This window comes from Pinus tabuliformis, chromosome 9 (assembly GCF_031772625.1).
Source record: "Pinus tabuliformis cultivar Carrire ecotype Pingquan chromosome 9, CPIR1, whole genome shotgun sequence".
Taxonomy (NCBI): Eukaryota; Viridiplantae; Streptophyta; class Pinopsida; order Pinales; family Pinaceae; genus Pinus; species Pinus tabuliformis.
Window position 1 is genome coordinate 1358432083 of NC_142307.1, and position 19931 is coordinate 1358452013.

General features: G+C 38.7%; 1 protein-coding gene across 2 annotated transcripts in view; it reads right to left on the bottom strand.

The window, feature by feature from the left end:
* LOC149153551 (OVARIAN TUMOR DOMAIN-containing deubiquitinating enzyme 4-like) overlaps nt 1-19931 on the bottom strand; it is a 374498-nt gene that overhangs the window by 176336 nt on the left and 178231 nt on the right. Inside the window, exon 1 of one of the 2 annotated variants that reach the window (XM_089441046.1) lies at nt 1900-2200. The exons of the other annotated variant lie outside the window; for it this stretch is intronic. Within the exon in view, the coding sequence (XP_089297172.1) occupies nt 1900-1948 (49 nt within the window). The 5' untranslated portion in view covers nt 1949-2200. Of the gene's footprint in view, nt 1-1899; nt 2201-19931 lie in introns of those variants that run through there. 2 annotated transcript variants of the gene reach the window in all.

The window sequence follows — 19931 nt, forward strand, 5'->3', positions numbered from 1 at the left end:
TCAAATTCTTCATCATTTATGCCAATTGTTATGGCATCATTGTGGCTTTTCTCTGAATTCTGCAAATGACTATCCATAGTCTTCTTCATCTCTTCTTCTTTCACGAACTTCACCTCATTCATTGTAAACTACAATCGAACTATCACCTTGCCAAGTTACTTCCCCTAAACTTGGCCAATGGTTCATTCCACTTGAACCTTCTTTCCGAGCACTCCTTGCTCCTCTAGCTGTTGCACCTCCTTAGCTCATTCACTGAGAACTTCTGCTTGTCCTTTGTACATTTTTATCTGATTGTCGCTACAATTTTTGTTCCAATCACCTGCAATTGTTGCAATCTACAATTGATGCAAGTACATCAACTAGAATTTTGGGTGTTAAGCTCCACCGATCATGCACCCAATTACAACCAATGAACTTTGACTTTGGATCAAATTCAAGATGAGCATATTGATTTGACTACACTCACTTGAAATTCATAATATTTCATGTTTTCACATATATGAAACTTTAGACTTTGATTCCACTTAACTTTATCTTCAATTTCTTTCAAACTTGATTTGACTCAATTCAACTAAATTATTTAATAAACATTAACTCCTTGAATTTGGCTCAACCCTACTCACTTTGTCATTGGCTTTCATGACTCTTGCAACTCAGTACATATACTTTGGAATACATTCATGATTCCCACTTTATTTTTAATTCAAGCCAATGTTCAACTTAATTAAATCTCTCTCAAGTTCCACTCATTCTCTTAGCAAGCATTAACTTTCTCTCATATTCAAGAGTCCGCTCATCTTCCACTATTTTCTTTCATATATTAAATGTGCATGCCTCCACTCCTTTTAATAATTTACCACACTAATTATTTATGGTAAGTGGATGGAAAGTTCACGTGCGTGTTTCCAATCAATTTTGCGAAAAGACAGTATAAACATGATTTCATCCTAATATCCAAGGCACATCAGCCCAGCATGAAAAACTTTAATAAAGTATCTAAGGCATATCAATGCAGCATCAAAACATTAGCGGCACCTATGTAACTTGGAAAACGAATTCTTGTGATCTCTTTCGGCCAGCATGGGTTTTAATATTCATGGCTTCCAATCACTCAGGTTGCCCCATCTCAACGCAGAAATTTCAGCATACTTACAGCGTTGATTATATTACAAAATTAATCAGCACAGGTTTCAATATATTTCCCCACCAATATAGACATGATATTCACCATTAAATATTACATCAATTAAAAAAATAGTGACTACTCTTTCCCTTCAACGCAACTCTTAACATAATGTTGTTCCTCTCATGCTGATACAAATTCTCTTCCAGCGATCTGGCATTCATCGAAGTTTTGGCAGCAACACGATTTTTCCTTCTGAATTCTCCAACCTGTGGTAGTCGACTTGGATATTTACATTTCGTGAATCTCGATCCATGCATGTTCTCTTCTTAATATTTTCCTTCTCTCAACACCTCCTTTTGGGCATTCTCTCAACATGGACCCTGCAGCCTCCAACACTTCATATATTCTATTACGCAGACTCAGACAATTCTTGGAATTTTAAACGTCTCATTCCAGGAGAAATCTGGTGGTCGTGCTCTTGTGATGAATGCTACAGGTTTAAATTGACGCTGGTGCCAATCTCCTACGCAACAACTCACGCACTTCTTTACGACACCAATGAGTTTTCTAATGTCAGGCGACACTTCTCCATGCGTTTCCTAACTTCACAATCTTGGCAGATCTTTGTTTGGTGTGGTAATTTCCCCAGTAATAAGACCCAAATTCTTAAAAAAAACAATTCAAATTTCTGAAGAGTCTCCAACAGTGACTATACGACTTTTTGAAAATGTATTACAAGTATTAAACTGATAGGAACAGTGGAATTTACTTACACTTGAGCTCGCTTATAAGAAAACCAGATCGCATTCTCCAAATTAACATATTCGGCTTGAAAACTCCAGCAATCTGCAACTCAAATATACCTCTGAACTGCTTCTCAAGAATCGTTAACTTCAAAAATCTCAGAAGCAAAAGCTCTTCAACATAGCTCCAATGGTAGCAAGCTCCAGCTGCGCCTTTCTGCTACAGGCTCAACAATGTTCACACGTTTCAGGATGGCTGTATGGATCCACACTCTATGGCTCAAGATGGCTCAACAGCTACACAACATTCCAGAATGGCTCCACGTTCCAACGCCCCAGCAATCAACGCTTTGGACAGTGATGCTTCAAATCACACAAGTTGACCACAATTTCTTGGTAGCTTCTAGTTTAAATTATTCAACGCAGACTAGCATTCATCAATTCCATTACCAATTGACCAAGCGTTGGGCATTCTACTCAATGGTTGGGAACTAATTCAATTGCTGGGTGCTAGCTAAAATCTAATATTTGGCCATTAAAACACAGGGCATTACCAGTCACAATTTTGATTACTATTCCTCCAATACGATGGCTCCTTCACGCACAGGCTTTAACATTGGTTCATAAACAATACGCAATCAAAACTCTTGCAACATACTTACAATATCCATAATGCAACTCCAGCGCAATCTTTAAGTACTGCGTCGCTATTAAATGGTGTGTTGTACTAAATGCAAATCAAAATTGTCTCCAGTGACCTCTGAGTCTGCTTGCTCGACTTTACTGAGAGGCACCAAACTCTTCCATGTTCTGGTTTCTGGCATGCTCCATGTTTCTTGAATTCACAAACGCAGATTTCAACGTAGCACAGTTTAATACCTTTTTTTCCGGAATGAAAAAACACTTTCAATTAATTGATAAAGAGAAAGTACATTGGTCGAAGAGTAAAACTTCTCACTGTCATCCATATAAAAACTAACATACTTTTACCATCAGTCCTGTAAAAAGATACATTGAGCTAATTAATCGAACTAACAGTCCTGTACATAGATACAGAGATACGTTCATGCATTAATCAGATAATTAATCAAAAAAATAGAGAGTAATCCCAGAGAAAAAACACGGAAGGAGTCATCTCATGAACCTATCAGGTGAAGTGCAGGATGTCTCGTCCCCTGCAGAAAAACCAGGATAAAAATTTGTTCCAGAGACAGGAAGCAGATCAAAAACAGGTGGCCCTGAATGCAAGATATCTTCATAGAAAATTAGAGCTGAATGTGTCCCGACCCCTTTGTGAATCAGAGGACACAGTCAGAAAACTGCCATAAATCCAGCACAGTCTAAAAACAGAATTCACTCAAAGAACCCTGCAGTCGAAGACCCATGTTATAATGGGATGGAACCTTCCCCTGTCAAAGTGCCAGAGCAGAACTGCTGGAAGACGATGCGATCCGAAACAGAGCAGCAACCCAATTTTGATAATCGATCTGCTTCACTATTTTGAGATCAGTAGATGTGCAAAATGGGAAGATGAATAAAAACCACTGTAAGATCTCTGATTCGAGATTTCCAAGTCTCCAGCGCATGAGGGAACCCCAGTGGTTAGCCCAGTCAATAACAGATTTAGAGTCACCAAAGACAGAGAGAGACCGGATGTCAAGCTAGTGGGTACAATGGAGGACCCCCCAAAGTGCTAGAAGTTCAGCTCAAGTATTAGATCCCAAGCCACAGTGCCAATAAAACCTATAAAAGAGGTCAGGGCTGATATGAATGACCATTCCACATCCACAGGAGTTAGAAGATGATGCGCCATCGAAAAAGCCTACAGGATAAGAGGACCAAAGGTCTCTAGGAGGGGAGCGAAGAGAGTCAATGGAGGGCAAGGGGACCAAAAATTCAGAGTAATATGAGAGGATACTACAGCATGTTCTCCAAATGTTCGGTGGAACATGGTCGAAGATGAAGGCATTTCTAGACTTCCAGATGCCCCAGATGATGAAGAAGGTCAGTGAACGATGTGATTTGTGTTCCAGAGACCACTGACCAAGACAAGTGATAATGTCCGGACCTTCCCAAGCAACAGGGTATCTCATCATGTGGAGGACCCCATTCCAAACAAAAGAGGCAAAGGGGTAGAAAATGAAGAGGTGAAATATGTCCTCTCCAGATGAGAGGCAGTGACTACATCTTCCCAGACCTTGGAAACCCTTCTTGCATAAAATTTCCCATGTGAGAATGCGGTTATGGGCAACAAGCCAAGAGAAGCATTTCAATTTCAGGGGAAAATTCCATTTCCAAGCCCTCACCAACCAAGGGTAAACTGGCATTTGTCTCGTGGGCCTGGAGATTAAATTGTATGCTTCCTTGACAATAACCCTCCCCTGCTGTGAGCCACCAAACCAGATCAACCTGTCTACTTTTGGAAGGAGGACTATCCCAAACAATTTTAGATTGGTTATGTAATTTTGCCATTCTGGTAACATCACCTCCGGAAGTTTTGATTGTAGATGCTCTTTCCAATGAGTATAGAAAGGAGTTGATAGGGCTGTATTTGCTAAATCTTTGATCACAAATAAACCCATGTTATTTAGGCAGATGATGAGATCAGGTGATAGGATATGAGAGCCAATCAAGCCTGAGAGCGAGTCAAGGCCTATTGCAGGAGTGGAGCCGGAGCCAACTGCCCACCTAAGATTACCAAAAAACCAGTGTTTTGTCAATAAAAGGCTTTTCCAAGAATAGGAGATGTGTGAGGGATCCAGAGCACCATTACGCAGCCACAAAATAAATTCCCTGTTCTGCATATATTTAGCGCCAATTACTTGTTGCCAAAGACCTTCGCTGGAAACTGCTCGCCAGAATTTTTTTAAGAGGAGAGCCATATTGAAAGTGGCGATGTCTTTAGTCCCCCAACCTCCAAGGGCAGTAGGATGATTGATAAAATCCATGCTAGCCAAATGGATTTTCCTTTCTCTGCTTGTACCAGCCCATAGAAAGCGAGAAGTGATGGTTTTTAATTTATTGATCACACCCTTTGGTAACTTGAAGATGTGCATCCAGTAGATGGGGATGCTATGAAGGACAAATTTTATCAAAACAAGTCGGCCCCCAAGAGATATCCACTTGTTTGTCCAATGGTTTAGCCTCTTCTCAATTTTCTGAATGAGCCAGTCCCAATCACGGATTTTGTAACCATTCGGTTTCAATATAAATCCCAGGTATCAGATCCCTCCATCCATATGAACAGTTTTTACCCCAAAAGTATGAGCAATCTGTAATGTCACTTCTGCATCTGGGTCATTTGAAATCAAGATGGACTTGGAATTGTTCATGTAAAGGCTAGAAGCAAGGCCAAAGTCGTGAAGGATAGCATGAAGCGTTAGCCATTCTTTGGGGTCTACCTTCCCAATAGCCATCAAATCATCCACAAATATCAGATGTGACAAGGAGATAGTCACAATTTTGCATCCTAATATGAGCCCCTGTGATTTGGCAGCCTTGATTTTCCTGCTTAGGCCATCAATGACTATAAGGAATAGTAATGGGGACATCGCACAGCCTTGTCTGAGCCCTCTGGAGGCTGAGAAGAAATTTGTAGGGAGGCCATTTATCAAGATAGCAAAAGAAGCAGATTTTATGCATGCCTTAATCCAATTTATCATTGTTCTACCCAGGCCAATCTTTGCCAAAATCATCCACAAAAGTTCCCAGTCAACACAATCAAAAGCTTTTGATAAATCTATCTTCATAAGGCAGGCATCCAAATGGTTTTTCTTGACTGAATGAATGACCTCTTGGGCAATTGCAACCGCGTCATGGATCTGCCTATGCTTAAGAAAACCAAATTGCTCCTCAGAAATATGTTTGGACAGGAGAGGCTTAAGACGGTTTGCAATTGTTTTTTATATGAGTTTATAAATTGTATTGCATAATGAAATTGGGCGATAGTCAGAAAATGATATCGGTTTGGAGACCTTGGGAATGAGACAGATGAAGGTTGCATTTGTGGCTCCAGAGACCCAGCCAAGACCCCTGGATTCTTCAACCATTTCAATAAGCTCTTCAATCATTATATCTTGAAAATGCAAGAAGAGTTCCATGGTCCACCCATCAGGTCCCAGACTTTTTCCTCTAGCCAGGTCTTTTAATACTTGGAGAACTTCTTCCTGTGTTACAGGTCTTTCCATTTGAATGTTGTCCTTCGGATTGGTCCAAGAAGGGAATAAATCACACATTGCCAACTGTTTGCAAAGTGGAGCCTGTGGCCTAGCGCTGTATAAATTGTTGAAAAGTTGCCTTGCCTCTGCTTCTATATCTCGTTCACTGGTAAGGAGTTCTCCTGATTCTGATTTGATGCTCCAAATTGAGTTTTTTTTTCGCCTAGAGAAGACATGATTATGAAAAGATCTGCTATTCTTATCACTTGATTCAATCCATAGAATTATGCTCTTTTATTGTAGTTCCTCAGCCTGACATTGAAGGATTTTAGATCTCCTAATTTCCAATTGAAGAATCTCTTTTTTTTTTTTTTTTTTAGGGGAACTAGGGTCTAGAATTTTTGCCTATTGATCAATGGAGGTGAGATCCTAAATATTCGGTCATCTCCTTTTAATTGCCCATATTCTGACCTTTGCCTTAAGTGATCGCAACTTCTGGTTGATTTTGTCCATCTTCTAAGGAGCAGATTCTTCACTAGGGGATTACCAAGATGAAAGAACCAGAGCAATAAAGACTAGGTCCTTTAGCCAAAAATGATTAAATTTGAAAGGAGTGGATTTATGGCTATGAATCCCATTCCACTGTAGCAAGATAGGGAAATGATCAAAGATTTGAATTAGAAGGATGTTGGACTGCAAATCCTTTAGGTTGCTAGCTAAAGTGGCTCGAACATAGAAGCAATCAAGTCGCTTGGCTAATCCCTTCTCATCCTGCCTCCCATTCCTCCAAGTTGGGCCCAATGGATTCGGCATGATGTCTCTTAGGCATTTCATCAAAAAAAGATCTTTGAAATAGCTTCCCAAAGAGTTTGGGCGATAAAGAGAGCCCCAAGTCTCTGAAGAGTCGATTGAGAAGTTAAGGTCTCCTGCCAAAATGAGAGATTCGAGATCTTAAAGGCCACTGAAATCTGCACAGTTCCAGAAGTCCTTTCTATTTGCATATGGAGTGTAGACATTTATGATGCGAAGCCGGGTCTTAGTGCCTCTGCATCCACCTAAAATAATTATTCACAACTTAGAGTTGTAAGCTTTGAAGTAGTATAGTTCTGGATTCCACATGACTGCTAATACACCAGAGAGTCCATTGTCATTGGTTGCACAGACATACCATTTTGGACAGATCTGTAGCAAATGTGCCCATGCCTTGTCCCTGCTTGTCATAGTTTCCTGTAAAAATACTATTCCAGAATTATGGATTTCGATTATGGTTTTCAGGGATCTTTTTTTGTGGGTCGATCCCAGACCACGAACATTTAGAGAGAGGATTGACATTAAGGCAGATCACAATCGGGAGGCTCTGCTCTAAGGACCCGAGAGGTAGGAAGATTTACATCAAGATGTCCCACCCTAAATGATGCAAGATCTGCTTGGGGAGATGGGGAGACTTTGGGGACATGGAATTGTTCCATTGGTTATCAAAGAAGGACTTTTTGATTGACAAAGGTTCCATTGTGTTTTGAGATTCTCTGGCTTGGGTCTCAAGCTCCAGGTCTTTCGAAAAAGGAGAGAACGTTCTGTCAGATGGGGCTTCGAATTTGATAGGGGAATTAAAATATGGGTCATTGATTCAAGGCTCATCAATGGGCTATGATTGAATGTCCGGAGGCCTCAATTTCTGATTTAATAAGGATGATAGAGGATTTGTGATTGCAAGGGTAGGCAATTTGATAATAGGATTGTGGTATGTTGTATAGGTAGGAAGATGATTAGCAATCAAAGGGGGCAATTCGAGGGAGAGTGAGTAGGGTCAGATGAGATATTTATGGATGAAATCGCAGTCCTGGCATGAAGTTTGGTAGAATGCTTGTGAGCAAAAGCCCGCCTCCCTTCATTGGTAGAGGTGCTTGGTTTTCGAGAGAACATGTTGAGTCGCTCTAGACAATCAGACATTAGGTGGCATGTTCCATGGCAGTAGAGACAGCAGAAGGGCATAGCCCAATAATCAACAATTTGTTTGCGAGAACAGGGGCCCCAGTATAAGTCAATTTTTGCAGGTAGACACCCTGTCATCGATCTCTCCACCAAAACCCATGCTCTATGTTTATCCAAACCACCCAAGCTGCCCTCATCTAGGTGGTAGTATTTTCCAATGGCATTTTCTATGTCTGTGATGGCTTTTCTGGTCCAGAGTTCAATTGGAAGACCTGAGAGTTTGACCCAAAAGATGTTCTGCCTTGGCAGATCGATAGCAGGGTCAAAACGAAGGTCCATCGTTGTAAGGTTAAATATCCACATCCCTAAACCCATGGTTGAGCTGCAATCAAATCTATGTCCATTGGAGTCAAGAAGTGGAACACATACCAGCCATTTTGAAGAGCTTTGACCCGTGGACGATATTTAAGGATAGGAAACCACCAAGTTTCCATCCATTTTTTCATTTGTACTTTGTTAAATCGACCAAAGACCCATCGTCCCACCAATGCTTGGGTTTTTAACTTTATCGATTTGTCCCAGTAACCGTTGGCCTCGATCACTAATCCATTGGACTGTGAAGTTGCTTTTATGGCCTTGTGTTTGCGAGGACAAGAGTCCTTCTTCTCAACACATCCCGTATCCTGTTTGGTCGATTGTGCATAGTCCACACCTTGACTGATAGATAGTGATCGGGCATATTGGTCTTCTACCATAACAGTGACGCCAATTAGTTTTGCAACATCCGGGGAGGTTGGCGGATTCAAAATATCCAAGGAGGTTGGCGGTTTCAAAATCTCTTCCATTTCCAACCAATCACAATGGCTTGTCGATTCTTTATTTGTATCTCCAATAATCCCCGCTCCACTGGTATTCCTTAATGCGTTTGCAGATGTTGGTTTTGTTGCTCTATTTTACTGGTGAACATCATATCGCTAATTTACGGAGGCAGCTTTTAGTTGTTGTGAAGGAAAGTCAAAAGTTGGCCATGGAAAAGGAGAAAACAAGTAGTTTCCCTCTTTCAATCCTTATTGAAGCAAAAAAACTCTATTTCAAAACACTGCTTGCACAGTCTCAGAACCCCGATCCTTTGGAATTGTCTTGCTGCACTATTTTACCACAATCTCAGAACCCCAATCCACTGGAATTGTCTTGCTACTATGTTTTACTTTGAAACTTCGGCCTTCAATAGATTCAGACTACAACGCATCCAACCAATCAAGCATAATCAAAATGGCCTACAGAGACCGCTTTTAGTTGTTGTGAAGGACAGTCAAACCTTGGCCATGGCAAAAGAGAAAACAAGCAGTTTCACGCTTTCAATCCTTACTGAAGCAAAAAAATTCTATTTCAAAACACTGCCAGCAAAGTTTCAGGACCCTGGTCCTCTGGAATTGTCTTGCTTCTCTGTTTTATAACAGTCTCAAAACCTCGATCCACTGGAATTGTCTTGCTACTCTATTTTACTTTGAAACTCCTACGGTAATTCCCGCCTTCAGTAGATTTAGACTACAATGCCTCCAGTCAATCAAGCGTATTCAAAATGGCTTGTCAATCGCCAATCGCGATGGCCTGTCAACCAGGCCAATACCAACGAATCAATGCATTTAGCCTACTGTTAATAACTTGTTGCCCTCCAGACCAATCAAACTCTGTCAAAAACAAAGGTATACAACGAATCGGTTGGTCAAGTATGTAAGGGTCCCACCCAAATACACATCTTGCCCTATGAACGATGGAGTAGGGGTCCCACCCAGTGACACTTCCGCAGTCAGTCCAAGATTGATATGCAATCGGAATTTGGGTGGTCCGATGGAGAAAGAACTTTATAGGTGGCAAGGAGTCTGATTGCAGCCTGAGAGATTTAGAAAAAATTCCCTCCCAATCAGTTGAAGAAGATCTCTGTCCCGCTGCCACCCAGAGTAAAGGCAGACTCCAGGGCAGAGTATGTGCAGGCCTAAGTAGTCGTTTCAGATCCCGAGATGTCAGAAGATAGTCCCTTGCATCTTCGACTCCAGAGGTAGCTTCATGAAGGAGTGAATCAGATCAGATCTACCAAATCCAGACGCTCACCAAACACCGACTGGCCAATTAATGTTGTTCTAATGTCCGTTGAGGTGGTAAGGGGAACTAGTTTGAATTTGGGAGGACATCTCAAGTCCCAAGATCGATTCTTCAAGTTGCTAACAGACTCTCTGTAATATGTTCCAATGCCATTCTTTGTGCAGGCATCTCACATAATCAATTCAAAACTATATAAGAGTCATGAAGAATTTAGTTTTAATGATCCCCAACCCCTGCATCTTCATTTATCTTCAGAACAGTTATTTTAAGTTGCGTTGTGACTCATATAGAAAATATTGTCTGCCATCCCAACAGACTCTCCATTGTCAAAAACTTACTCCATATAATGTTGATACAACGTCCAGCCTTTTATGTTTTGCACTCGAAACAGTTCTTTGTCAAAGCACATTGGCAGCTTCCTGGTAGCTTGATTTCTTCTGGTCTAGGAGCATACATTTGCATTGTTTTCAAAGTCCATAGTGGTGTAGTGTCTTCTACTTTACAGAACATCCCAAAAACCGTGCTCCACCCTTTTTTAGTCTCCACACATATCAACATACAGGTAACTCTCCATTAACAATCCTTGCTCCAGACCAAGAGTAAACTTTACTTCAAACTAAAATCTTAAAGAATTTTAATGTTGACCCTATTGTCGCTACCCCATCCAGCGATTTATGTCCTACCTACAAACCAGTTATTTGTCAAGCATAATGGCAGCATCTTGGTAGCTCATTTTCTTCTGATCTCCAAGCATGGCTTCAGAGTCCATAGTCATACGGTACCTTCTACTTTGTGGGGCATGCTTGGATGATAACTCCTCTGACTATTTAAAGACAAAGAGATTTTAGTGCAATACCTGGAGGGCACCATGAAAATCAAGCCTGTTCCAATGGTTTCCTCGACTCGTTGTCTATCTACCATGAAAATCTATTTGAGAAACTGTCATCCGCCCTCTGCATTGTCCTTGTAAACAGGACCAAAGCCTCCCTCTCCAAGCTTATTATCTTCATGAAACTTCCCTGTTCCAATCACGTTTGCACTTCATACTCCTGCCAATGCTATACCGTGAAAATCAAGCCTGTTCCAATGGTTTCCTCGGCTCGTTGTTTGTCTACCATATCCATCTGACTTTCACACAGTTTAATACCTTATGCCATCTTCAAGATTCTTAACTCGCTTAGCGTTGGTTCCTCCTCACTTTTAATAGAGTCTTTACAATGTTGTTAATACTTGTAATCCTTGTAATGCAGTGTTCTCACACAAATATGGGCACAACTTCCAACTTAGTGTCCACAAGCACGAAGTCAAGCATTGCTTCGCACAACTCTACGCACAACTATTTGAATTGATGATCGAGCAGTTGGCAATGATACCAGCAATAGCTACTTCATGCCCTTACGCTATCTCCACCAACTCAATCTTCTTCCAGCGGCTAACAGTAACATCCTTCAATTCGTAGTGGTACAATCCAATCCACGCAGCTATTTACGGATTTGCCTTCCGTTCATGCTCGCCAACATCTAACTTTAACAAAATTCAAACTCTCTAACAACGATTTCAGGCAGATATGGCATCATTAATAGTGACAACATGCGAATGTCCTTAAACAACCCTGGGAAAAAACTTTCAAGCTCTGATATCAAAATGATGTCGTAGGCTAGGGGTCCTGCAAATTAAAAATTAACACACAACATAAAACTGAAATATTCACACAAAATGTATGCATATAAAATCTCAAAAATAATTCATTAAAGAATAAAAGTATTTACAAGAGAACTCTTGGCCTAATCATTGGCCACTCATTCCTCACTCACATTCACCCTCATGGACTCACCTAGATTTATACAAGTGGATCTGAACCCAAAGTAGGTTCTAGATCCTAAACAAACTCCCACAATATATCTCATGATCCATAAAAACTCACCCAATCCCTTATCTCTAGATGAGATTTAACTAACCCTCAAATATCTCTACTCTTTCCCAAATATTCTCGAACTCTCTCCTATTTACAATAATTCTCATTCTCTTCTAAAACTATAGGAAAATACAATAAATAATTAAATCCTAACTTAGGGAACCAACTCCCTTAGTAAACATTTAACCTTAGGTTAGATGCTCCTGCATCATTAATACTACACCTAACCCTTACTTGGATCATCAGTACATACAATAAAATCTTTGTCCATATCAGGCACTCGCAAGATTGGTGCACTGGTCAACAATCTTTTAACTTTAGAGAATGCTCTGTGACATTCCTCAGTCCATTCATACCTAACTCCTTTATGCTGGAGGGTTGTGATAGTTTTTGCAGTTTTGGAGAATCCTTCTACAAACCTTTGATAATAGCCAGCTAAACCCATAAAGCTTCGCACTTCATGCGCATTTTTCAGTATTGGTCATTCCATGATTGCCTTTACCTTCTCAGGATCTACTGAGGTCAATTCACCAGATATAATATGACCCAAGTAATGAATCTTTTTCTGAAAGAAAGAACACTTGGATAACTTTCCATATAACTGGCGTTCCATGAGGCAAGATAATACTATCCGTAAATGTTCTTCATGTTCTTTCTCATTTTTGCAGTAGAGGAGAATATCATCTAAGAAGACTTGTATAAATTGGTCGAGATATTTGCGGAAAACATTATTCATAAGGTTCATGAATATTGTTGATGCATTGGTTAACCCAAATGGTACCACAATGAACTCATAATGCCCGTAGAGTGTTCGGAATGCAGTCTTAGGTATATCGCTTTCCTTAATTCTTAGTTGATGATAACTTGATCATAGATTGATTTTTGAAAAGACATAAGCTCCTTTCATTTGGTCGAAAAGATCATCAATTCGAGGCATTGGGTACCAATTCTTTACTGTAGCTCGATTTAAGTCTCGATAGTCTATGCATAGCTGCAAGGAACCATCCTTCTTCTTAACAAAAATTATAGGAGTACCACAAGGTGAAATACTGGGTCAAATGTGTCCTATATCCAATAGTTCCTTCAACTGAATTTGTAATTCTTGAAGTTCTAGCGCTGTCATTATGTAAGGTGTTTTAAAAATCAGTTTTGTAATAGGTTTCAATTCTATTGTGAGATCCAGCTCTCTTTCAGGAGGTAATCCTGGTAGTTCCTTTGGAAAAACATCCGAAAATTCAGTTAATATTGGATATTGTTCTAAGGACGGTCCTTTCTCCTTGGTTACTTCTTGCACTGCATATACCTGACAAATTTTTCTTAAGCAATGCTTCATTTGCATTGTTGAGATGAAGCGTAAAGATACCTTCCTCTTAATACCTTGGATTTGGATCATCTCTCCTTCATCATTTATACAGAGAATTGTTTTCCCATAACAGTCTACCCATGCTTGATGAACTTCTAACCAATCCATCCCTATGACAAGGTCATAAGTTCCTAGGGCTGTGACATAAACTTTTAACTTAGTCGAACAAATCCCTATATCAACTTTGCATTCCTCAACACTTAAGTCTACAGACTGAAGTTCTCTTGAAGCCATTTCTACCTGTCTGGAATCGTTTTGTCTACGTGCTACCAACCCACATTTATCTAATGCATATGAAGAAATGAAACTATCAATAGCACCAAAATCAAATAATATTTTGAGTTTTACGCTATTAATAGTACCCGATGTCTCCACTACAATTCACTGATGTTCTACCTGGTTGTTTTTAACTGCTATATGTAACGATGTGTAACAATACTTATCATACTTATTATACTAAGTAGAGGATTATTATAATTCTTGATGTCAATATTTGCTTCTTATTATTGTAATATAAACATCATTAAAAAAATATTTTAATGAAATTGGAATTCGTAACATTCAAAAAAATAACAGTTGTTTTTAACGGTTAAATTCCTCACACCTTAACATGAATATTAAAGTAATTAAAACATGAATTATATATATGAAAGATTATGAATAATCTCGTAATGGCATAGTCACTGCATATTATGAATAATCTCTAAATTATTAAAGAAAACTTAGCTCAATTTTGCTTTAAATTTGTTAATTTCATTTTTTTATTGTATTTTTTTAATTCAAAATTCCAGATATAAAAAATGTTGCTACTCTTTTTTTTAACTCTAAATTTATTTATATATTTAAAACATATCTAAAATAACATGTGTTTTTAAATAACATAAAAATAACGACCGTGTTATTTATTTCTGGTAAAGACAGACGCTATTAGAAGAAAGGTGGAAGGGGTATCCATGGAAGACCCTAAATCAAGAGCTTGTAGCTGGTTATAGGAGAGTTATAATTAGAAGATGACTGTGAATTTGTAAGCTGTGAGACAGCTAACGACTCCTGTGTTTTAATCATTCGAGTGTGCACATTTTCACATATCATAACATATATTTTTTAAAATATGAGTGTTGGGCGTGCACATGATTCCAGGTGTAATGATGGCTTTTTGAAAATGCAGTGGCTTAGGAAGAACTGTATTCATTATAGATATTTTGAAATCATGTCCACTGTAATTTTAAGGATTCTAAAATAATGAGTATCTAGATATAAGTGTTTTTCATTCTAGAAAGTCGAGAGATTCTTTTTTATAATTTTGAGAACCAAAAGGTTAAATAATGGAACTTCCAGTGTATGGTCGCTGTGTTCAGTGCAGCATTGAAAGAAGAAAGAAATTATTTTAACGTCCACAAGGCTAAAGATAGCCTATGGGACAAATTGCTTCTTCATCTGCTTGATGTATTTCGCCCTTTTTTTGTGAAGCTTCACAATAAATGCTTTTAGCTTCTCGACAAACCCGTCGCTAAATAGATTATCCCAAGATCTCGCTGCCAGCATATCTGCATAACTTTCCCTATTGTTTTTGAAGGCCTCACATTTTAAAATGAAATGTTTTTCTATTTCCACTTTCTGAAAGAACAAAAAATGCATACTCTTTCCTCCCACACTTCTTTTGGCCTTTTCCAGCACCCTGTGTCACAACAGAGTTGATGAGAATTAGTCCTTAACTGAGCAATAAGAATTTTGGCTCTCCAAGGGATATTGGCCTCTATGTATGCTTTTGGTTGATGGCTATGAGTGGGATTAAACACTTCAATATAGTACTTTTTCTTTCTTCCTAACTCCTTATCCCAAGTATGCATGTGGAACTTATCCATAACAAAATATTATCTCTCTTTGTTGTTTATGGGACACGCATTCAAGAAAATACCCCATTTACTAAACCATTTGTTATTTTTCTGCATCCAAGTTTTTTAGTTTAGTTTTTTTTTTTTTTTTTTGCACAATTTGTCATTAAAGACAATCTTTTCCAACACCCTATTTCACTTAACAAGATAGCATAAGGAACTGCACTTTTAATCTTGAATTTGTTTGTAATCAAACGCTTCTGAATTTTCTCAATTTGTCTCCACTGCATGTCAGATGCACTGCTAGCCCATAGTTCACACAACCATAGAGAATCTTCGGAATCACTAGAAGTCCAAAAAGAGTTTGAGTGGTTTTCTAGTCCCATAACTCTGCCTCTCTACACCAATTTTGAAAAGCATAAAATGCTTTCCAACCCCCCAAAGTTCTTTTCTTTCTACAACCCTCCCACCTTAGATTTTTGTTGAAGTCAATTCTGAGATATTTGTAATCCGCAACTTCTTCCAGAATGTTGCCTTCAAAGTAGAAATTATGCTGGTTATGTTTTCTTTTCTTAGAGAAAACCACTACTTTCATTTTGCTGATATTGACTTGCATCCCCACACTACTACAAAAATTCTCAAGGGATAGTAAGTGCTCTTGCAAACCAAGAGCCGAATTAGCAATCAAAATAAGGTCATCTGCATACAAAAGAAGCCTTATAGCAAACTTGGCCAAATAGATACCATCACCCCCTTGCGAATTTAACCACTCCTCAAGCTTGTCAATATATAAACCAAAAAGGGTAGGAAACAGTGGGCAACCTTGCTTGACCCCAATATCGCTTCTACAACTTTCAGAAATGTCCACTGAAGTTCTACTTTTGACTTTCACCTCTTCATACAGCCTATGCATAGCTACTCTCAAATGTTTAGGAAACCCAAGTTCCTACATTCTGTGCCAAAGTTTAACCCTAGGAACCGAGTCAAATGCTTTTCTGAAATCAACAAACAAACAAAAGACTTCTTCCTTTTTCTCCCAAACTTTTCAATGATGTGCCTTAAAGTTATACAATGATCAACTGTGGAATGTTTAGGTCTAAAACCTGCTTGCCCTTTAACACGCTTATCTCTTTCTTCTGCCCACTTGCTAATTTTATTTTCTAGCATGTTTCCTCACATCGACCACCCAACGTTCGTGCGAAGCCGCGGGCCAACAGTCGCAAATGAGATGGGAAATAAATAAGTGAGCGGGTATTCTGCATTGGAAAACCATCGTGCCAACTCTTCAACCTCCCACTCATATGTGGCACAAAACTAAAAATAATAAAACCCAAAATTAAGTATTTTAAGTTTTCAAGGATTTTGTTCCATTTTATATCAACGAAAATTATTAAAGTTTCGAACCATGTGCATTGATATAGTGCACCGAGGCATCTAATTTGCATGAAAAACTTGAGAGTGAGTGAGGCAAGTCAATTGTAAGCATGAAACTCTACCTTAAATATACATTCTTCTTAATATAAATTATTGTGTGTATTGTATTCGAGCACTCCTTTTTTTTAATCTACTTATTACAATGTACCTATAAAATAAATGAGTTCAAGAAGTTCCTTCTTGAGGCGATTCGTTCCTGCTCTTCGATGTGTTAACGCAACGCTCTTAAAAAAAATATAATCTAAAAGTGTGTGGTTTGTCTTTTGTGGACTATACGCCACAGGTCCATTCATTTTAATGACAAACGATGTAAGAATTACTAATCTACTCATCCATAACCTCATCGACCACATCAATTATCAACTTAATGATTTAGGGTATAAATTTTATATAGATAACCATTCAATTAGACAATTGATTTTAGAATTTAATGAATTTCACAAAACGACAAGGGATGGGATTTCACAATTTCGATCAATCGCATAAAAATGTTTTGTTTGTTCCCTGCATCACACAAAATCGATATGGAGGCATAATAATGATTCTCTGGAAAAACAATGAATTGAAATCTACAAATTTCATTTACTATTTCCTCCCACACAACCTTCTCTTCAAAGGTGGGATATATACTATCACTTGTTGAACGAATGACACACTCACAGGCAACACAAGGCTGAAAATTGCAATAACCCATCTAACCGGGTTTTGTCATATCTACAGTTTTACGCAGTCTATGAAATTCCAAGCTAATAAAGTTGCTTTGATTTTAGCTATAAGAGGGACTTTGCAAACCCCAAACAATTGCAACAACATTGAATTGTCGAGGATCCAACTCTTTAAATAGAACTCTTCCTCAATAACGCCAAACTGTGCCGGACTCCACCCGTGCCAAAACATATCGACCTATATATATCAACGCATTATTACATATTTAATTGACTTAAATTATCGTATTAATGTATATTTACCAAAAGTTAGGTAATCCAATTATGATCAATATTACTAAATTAAATTAGCTCCCACCCAAAATTTTCTGTGGAGAAAATGCAGGAAGAATCCCATTTCGTTTAGAAATTAGATATTTGATATGCGACTTGAGAGCAGTGTTGTGAAAATCGCGATCAAATCGTGATTTTTGTACGAAAAAATCGCGGTAATTTTTTTTGCCGATTTTTTCTGAAAAAAATCGCGATAAAAACAAAAAAATTGCGATTTTTTAAGAAAAAATCTGGGGGGTTTGGACAACACGATTTTATAAACTTTTTTTTGGTTTTTCATTTGCTCATTTGGACAGTCGCGCGCGCGGAGGGAGGAGGAGCTGTTGGAGACCAAGCTGAAGAGGGTTTTCAGCGAAATCTAAGTGCTTAGAGGAGAAAATCAAGAAGAGACCACAGATTTCTCCATAGAAACGGTATGAGGATTAATTTTTTTTTTTGTTTTCATTGTTTAAAAACATTGTTTTTGTATGTTTTTCATTGTTTTTGGTTGGGAAACTTGGTATGGGCACCATTTTTCTTTTGTTTTCATTGTTTTTAAAGAATTTTTTGTATTTCTTCATTGTTTTGGGTTGGGTAACTTGGTATGACTATGGGAACCAATTTTTTTTTTTTTTTTCATTTTTTTTAAACATTGTTTATGTTTTTTAATTTTTCATTGTTTTTGCCATTTGGTTGGGTAACTTGGGTTTGGAATGGTTGGGTAATTTGTGTTTGAAACTTTGAACTTTGGAATGGTTGTTTTAGGTTGGGTTATGGGTAACTTGAATTTTCATTCAATCATCAATGTAAAAATTAAAAATTAAAATACTAAATTGTAATTTGTAAATTTGTAACTTGTAATTTTGTAAATGCTAAATTGTAATCCTAATCCTTATTAAGTTATTTTCCCATAGGTTCACAACTGCACCAAAACACCATTCAAGACTTCAAGTTTGCAACTTCAAAGTTCAAAAACAAACATGCCAAGGGAATTAGATCCTTTCTGGGAATATGTTGTACCTCGTGCTCCGAATGATAGACAAAACTTGAGTTGCAAGTTGTGTGGAAAGGAGATGTACGGGGGGGTGTACAGGTTGAAGTTTCACCTTGCACAAATCCCTGGACATGATGTGGGGCCCTGTATAAATACAAATGTTGAACTTATCCAAAAAGCCATGAGAGCATTGGAAAAATTAGAGCAGACTAGAGAGGCCAAAGAAGAACTCAAAAGGCAACTAAAAAGGTCAGCTGAAGGAAGTGGGCCAAGTGGCACTCGTTCTACTGCAGCGTCAGTCAATCCGGTAGCTGCATCATCATTTTTTGTTCCTCGAACCACACCTGGTTCACAGCCATCTATCGGTTCAATCCTAAAAAGAATTGATAAAGAACAAGCTGACAGGTTGATGGCAAAATTTCTCCTATGGAGTGATATTCCTTTCAGCATTGTAAGGAATAATCCATTTTTCCAACCTACAGTTGATGCTATTGCCGGTGTTGGCCCGGGGTACAAAATCCCTTCTTATCATGATTTCAGTGGCTGGATTCTTCAAAATGAAAAGCGTGACTGCACCCAAATATTGGAGGATTTTAGGGCATCATGGGCACAAACAGGATGCACTGTTATGTCAGATGGTTGGACTGACCAAAAGGGGAGAACCCTTATAAACTTCTTGGTTAGTTGTCCCAAAGGGACTATGTTTATCAAATCTGTTGATGCATCTGCACAAATCAAAGATGCAAGAACTTTATGTGATTTGCTGGATGTGTTTATTTTGGAGGTGGGTGAACAACATGTTGTCCAAGTCATAACAGACAATGTTGCAAATTATGTTGCTGCTGATAGAATGCTTATAGAGAGGCATCCTACTTTATTTTGGACACCTTGTGTTGCCCATTGTATTGATTTGATGTTAGAGGACATAGGGAAAATTCCCTTTCTCAAAGATATTGTTGACTCATAAAAAAGAATTACAAAATTTATATATAATCATACATCTGTGCTTAGCTTGATGAGAAGATTCACCAACAACAAAGAGTTGGTGCGCCCCGCCATTACACGGTTTGCCACGAGTTTCATATCTCTTCAATCCCTCTTGAATTCTATGTGGGATGTGAAGAGAATGTTTCTTTCAGAGGAGTGGCGTGCTTTGTCAATGAGCCGCAAACCAGAAGGAGAGGTTGTATGCAGACTAGTTTCATACCAGGAAGACTTCTGGGCGGGAGTGCAGGAGTTGTGCGCCGTTACTGAACCTTTGGTAAAGGTTCTTCGGTTGGTTGACGGTGAGAAGCCCGCAATGGGCTATTTGTATGAAGCCATGGACAGGGCCAAAGAAGCCATTCGGGCCC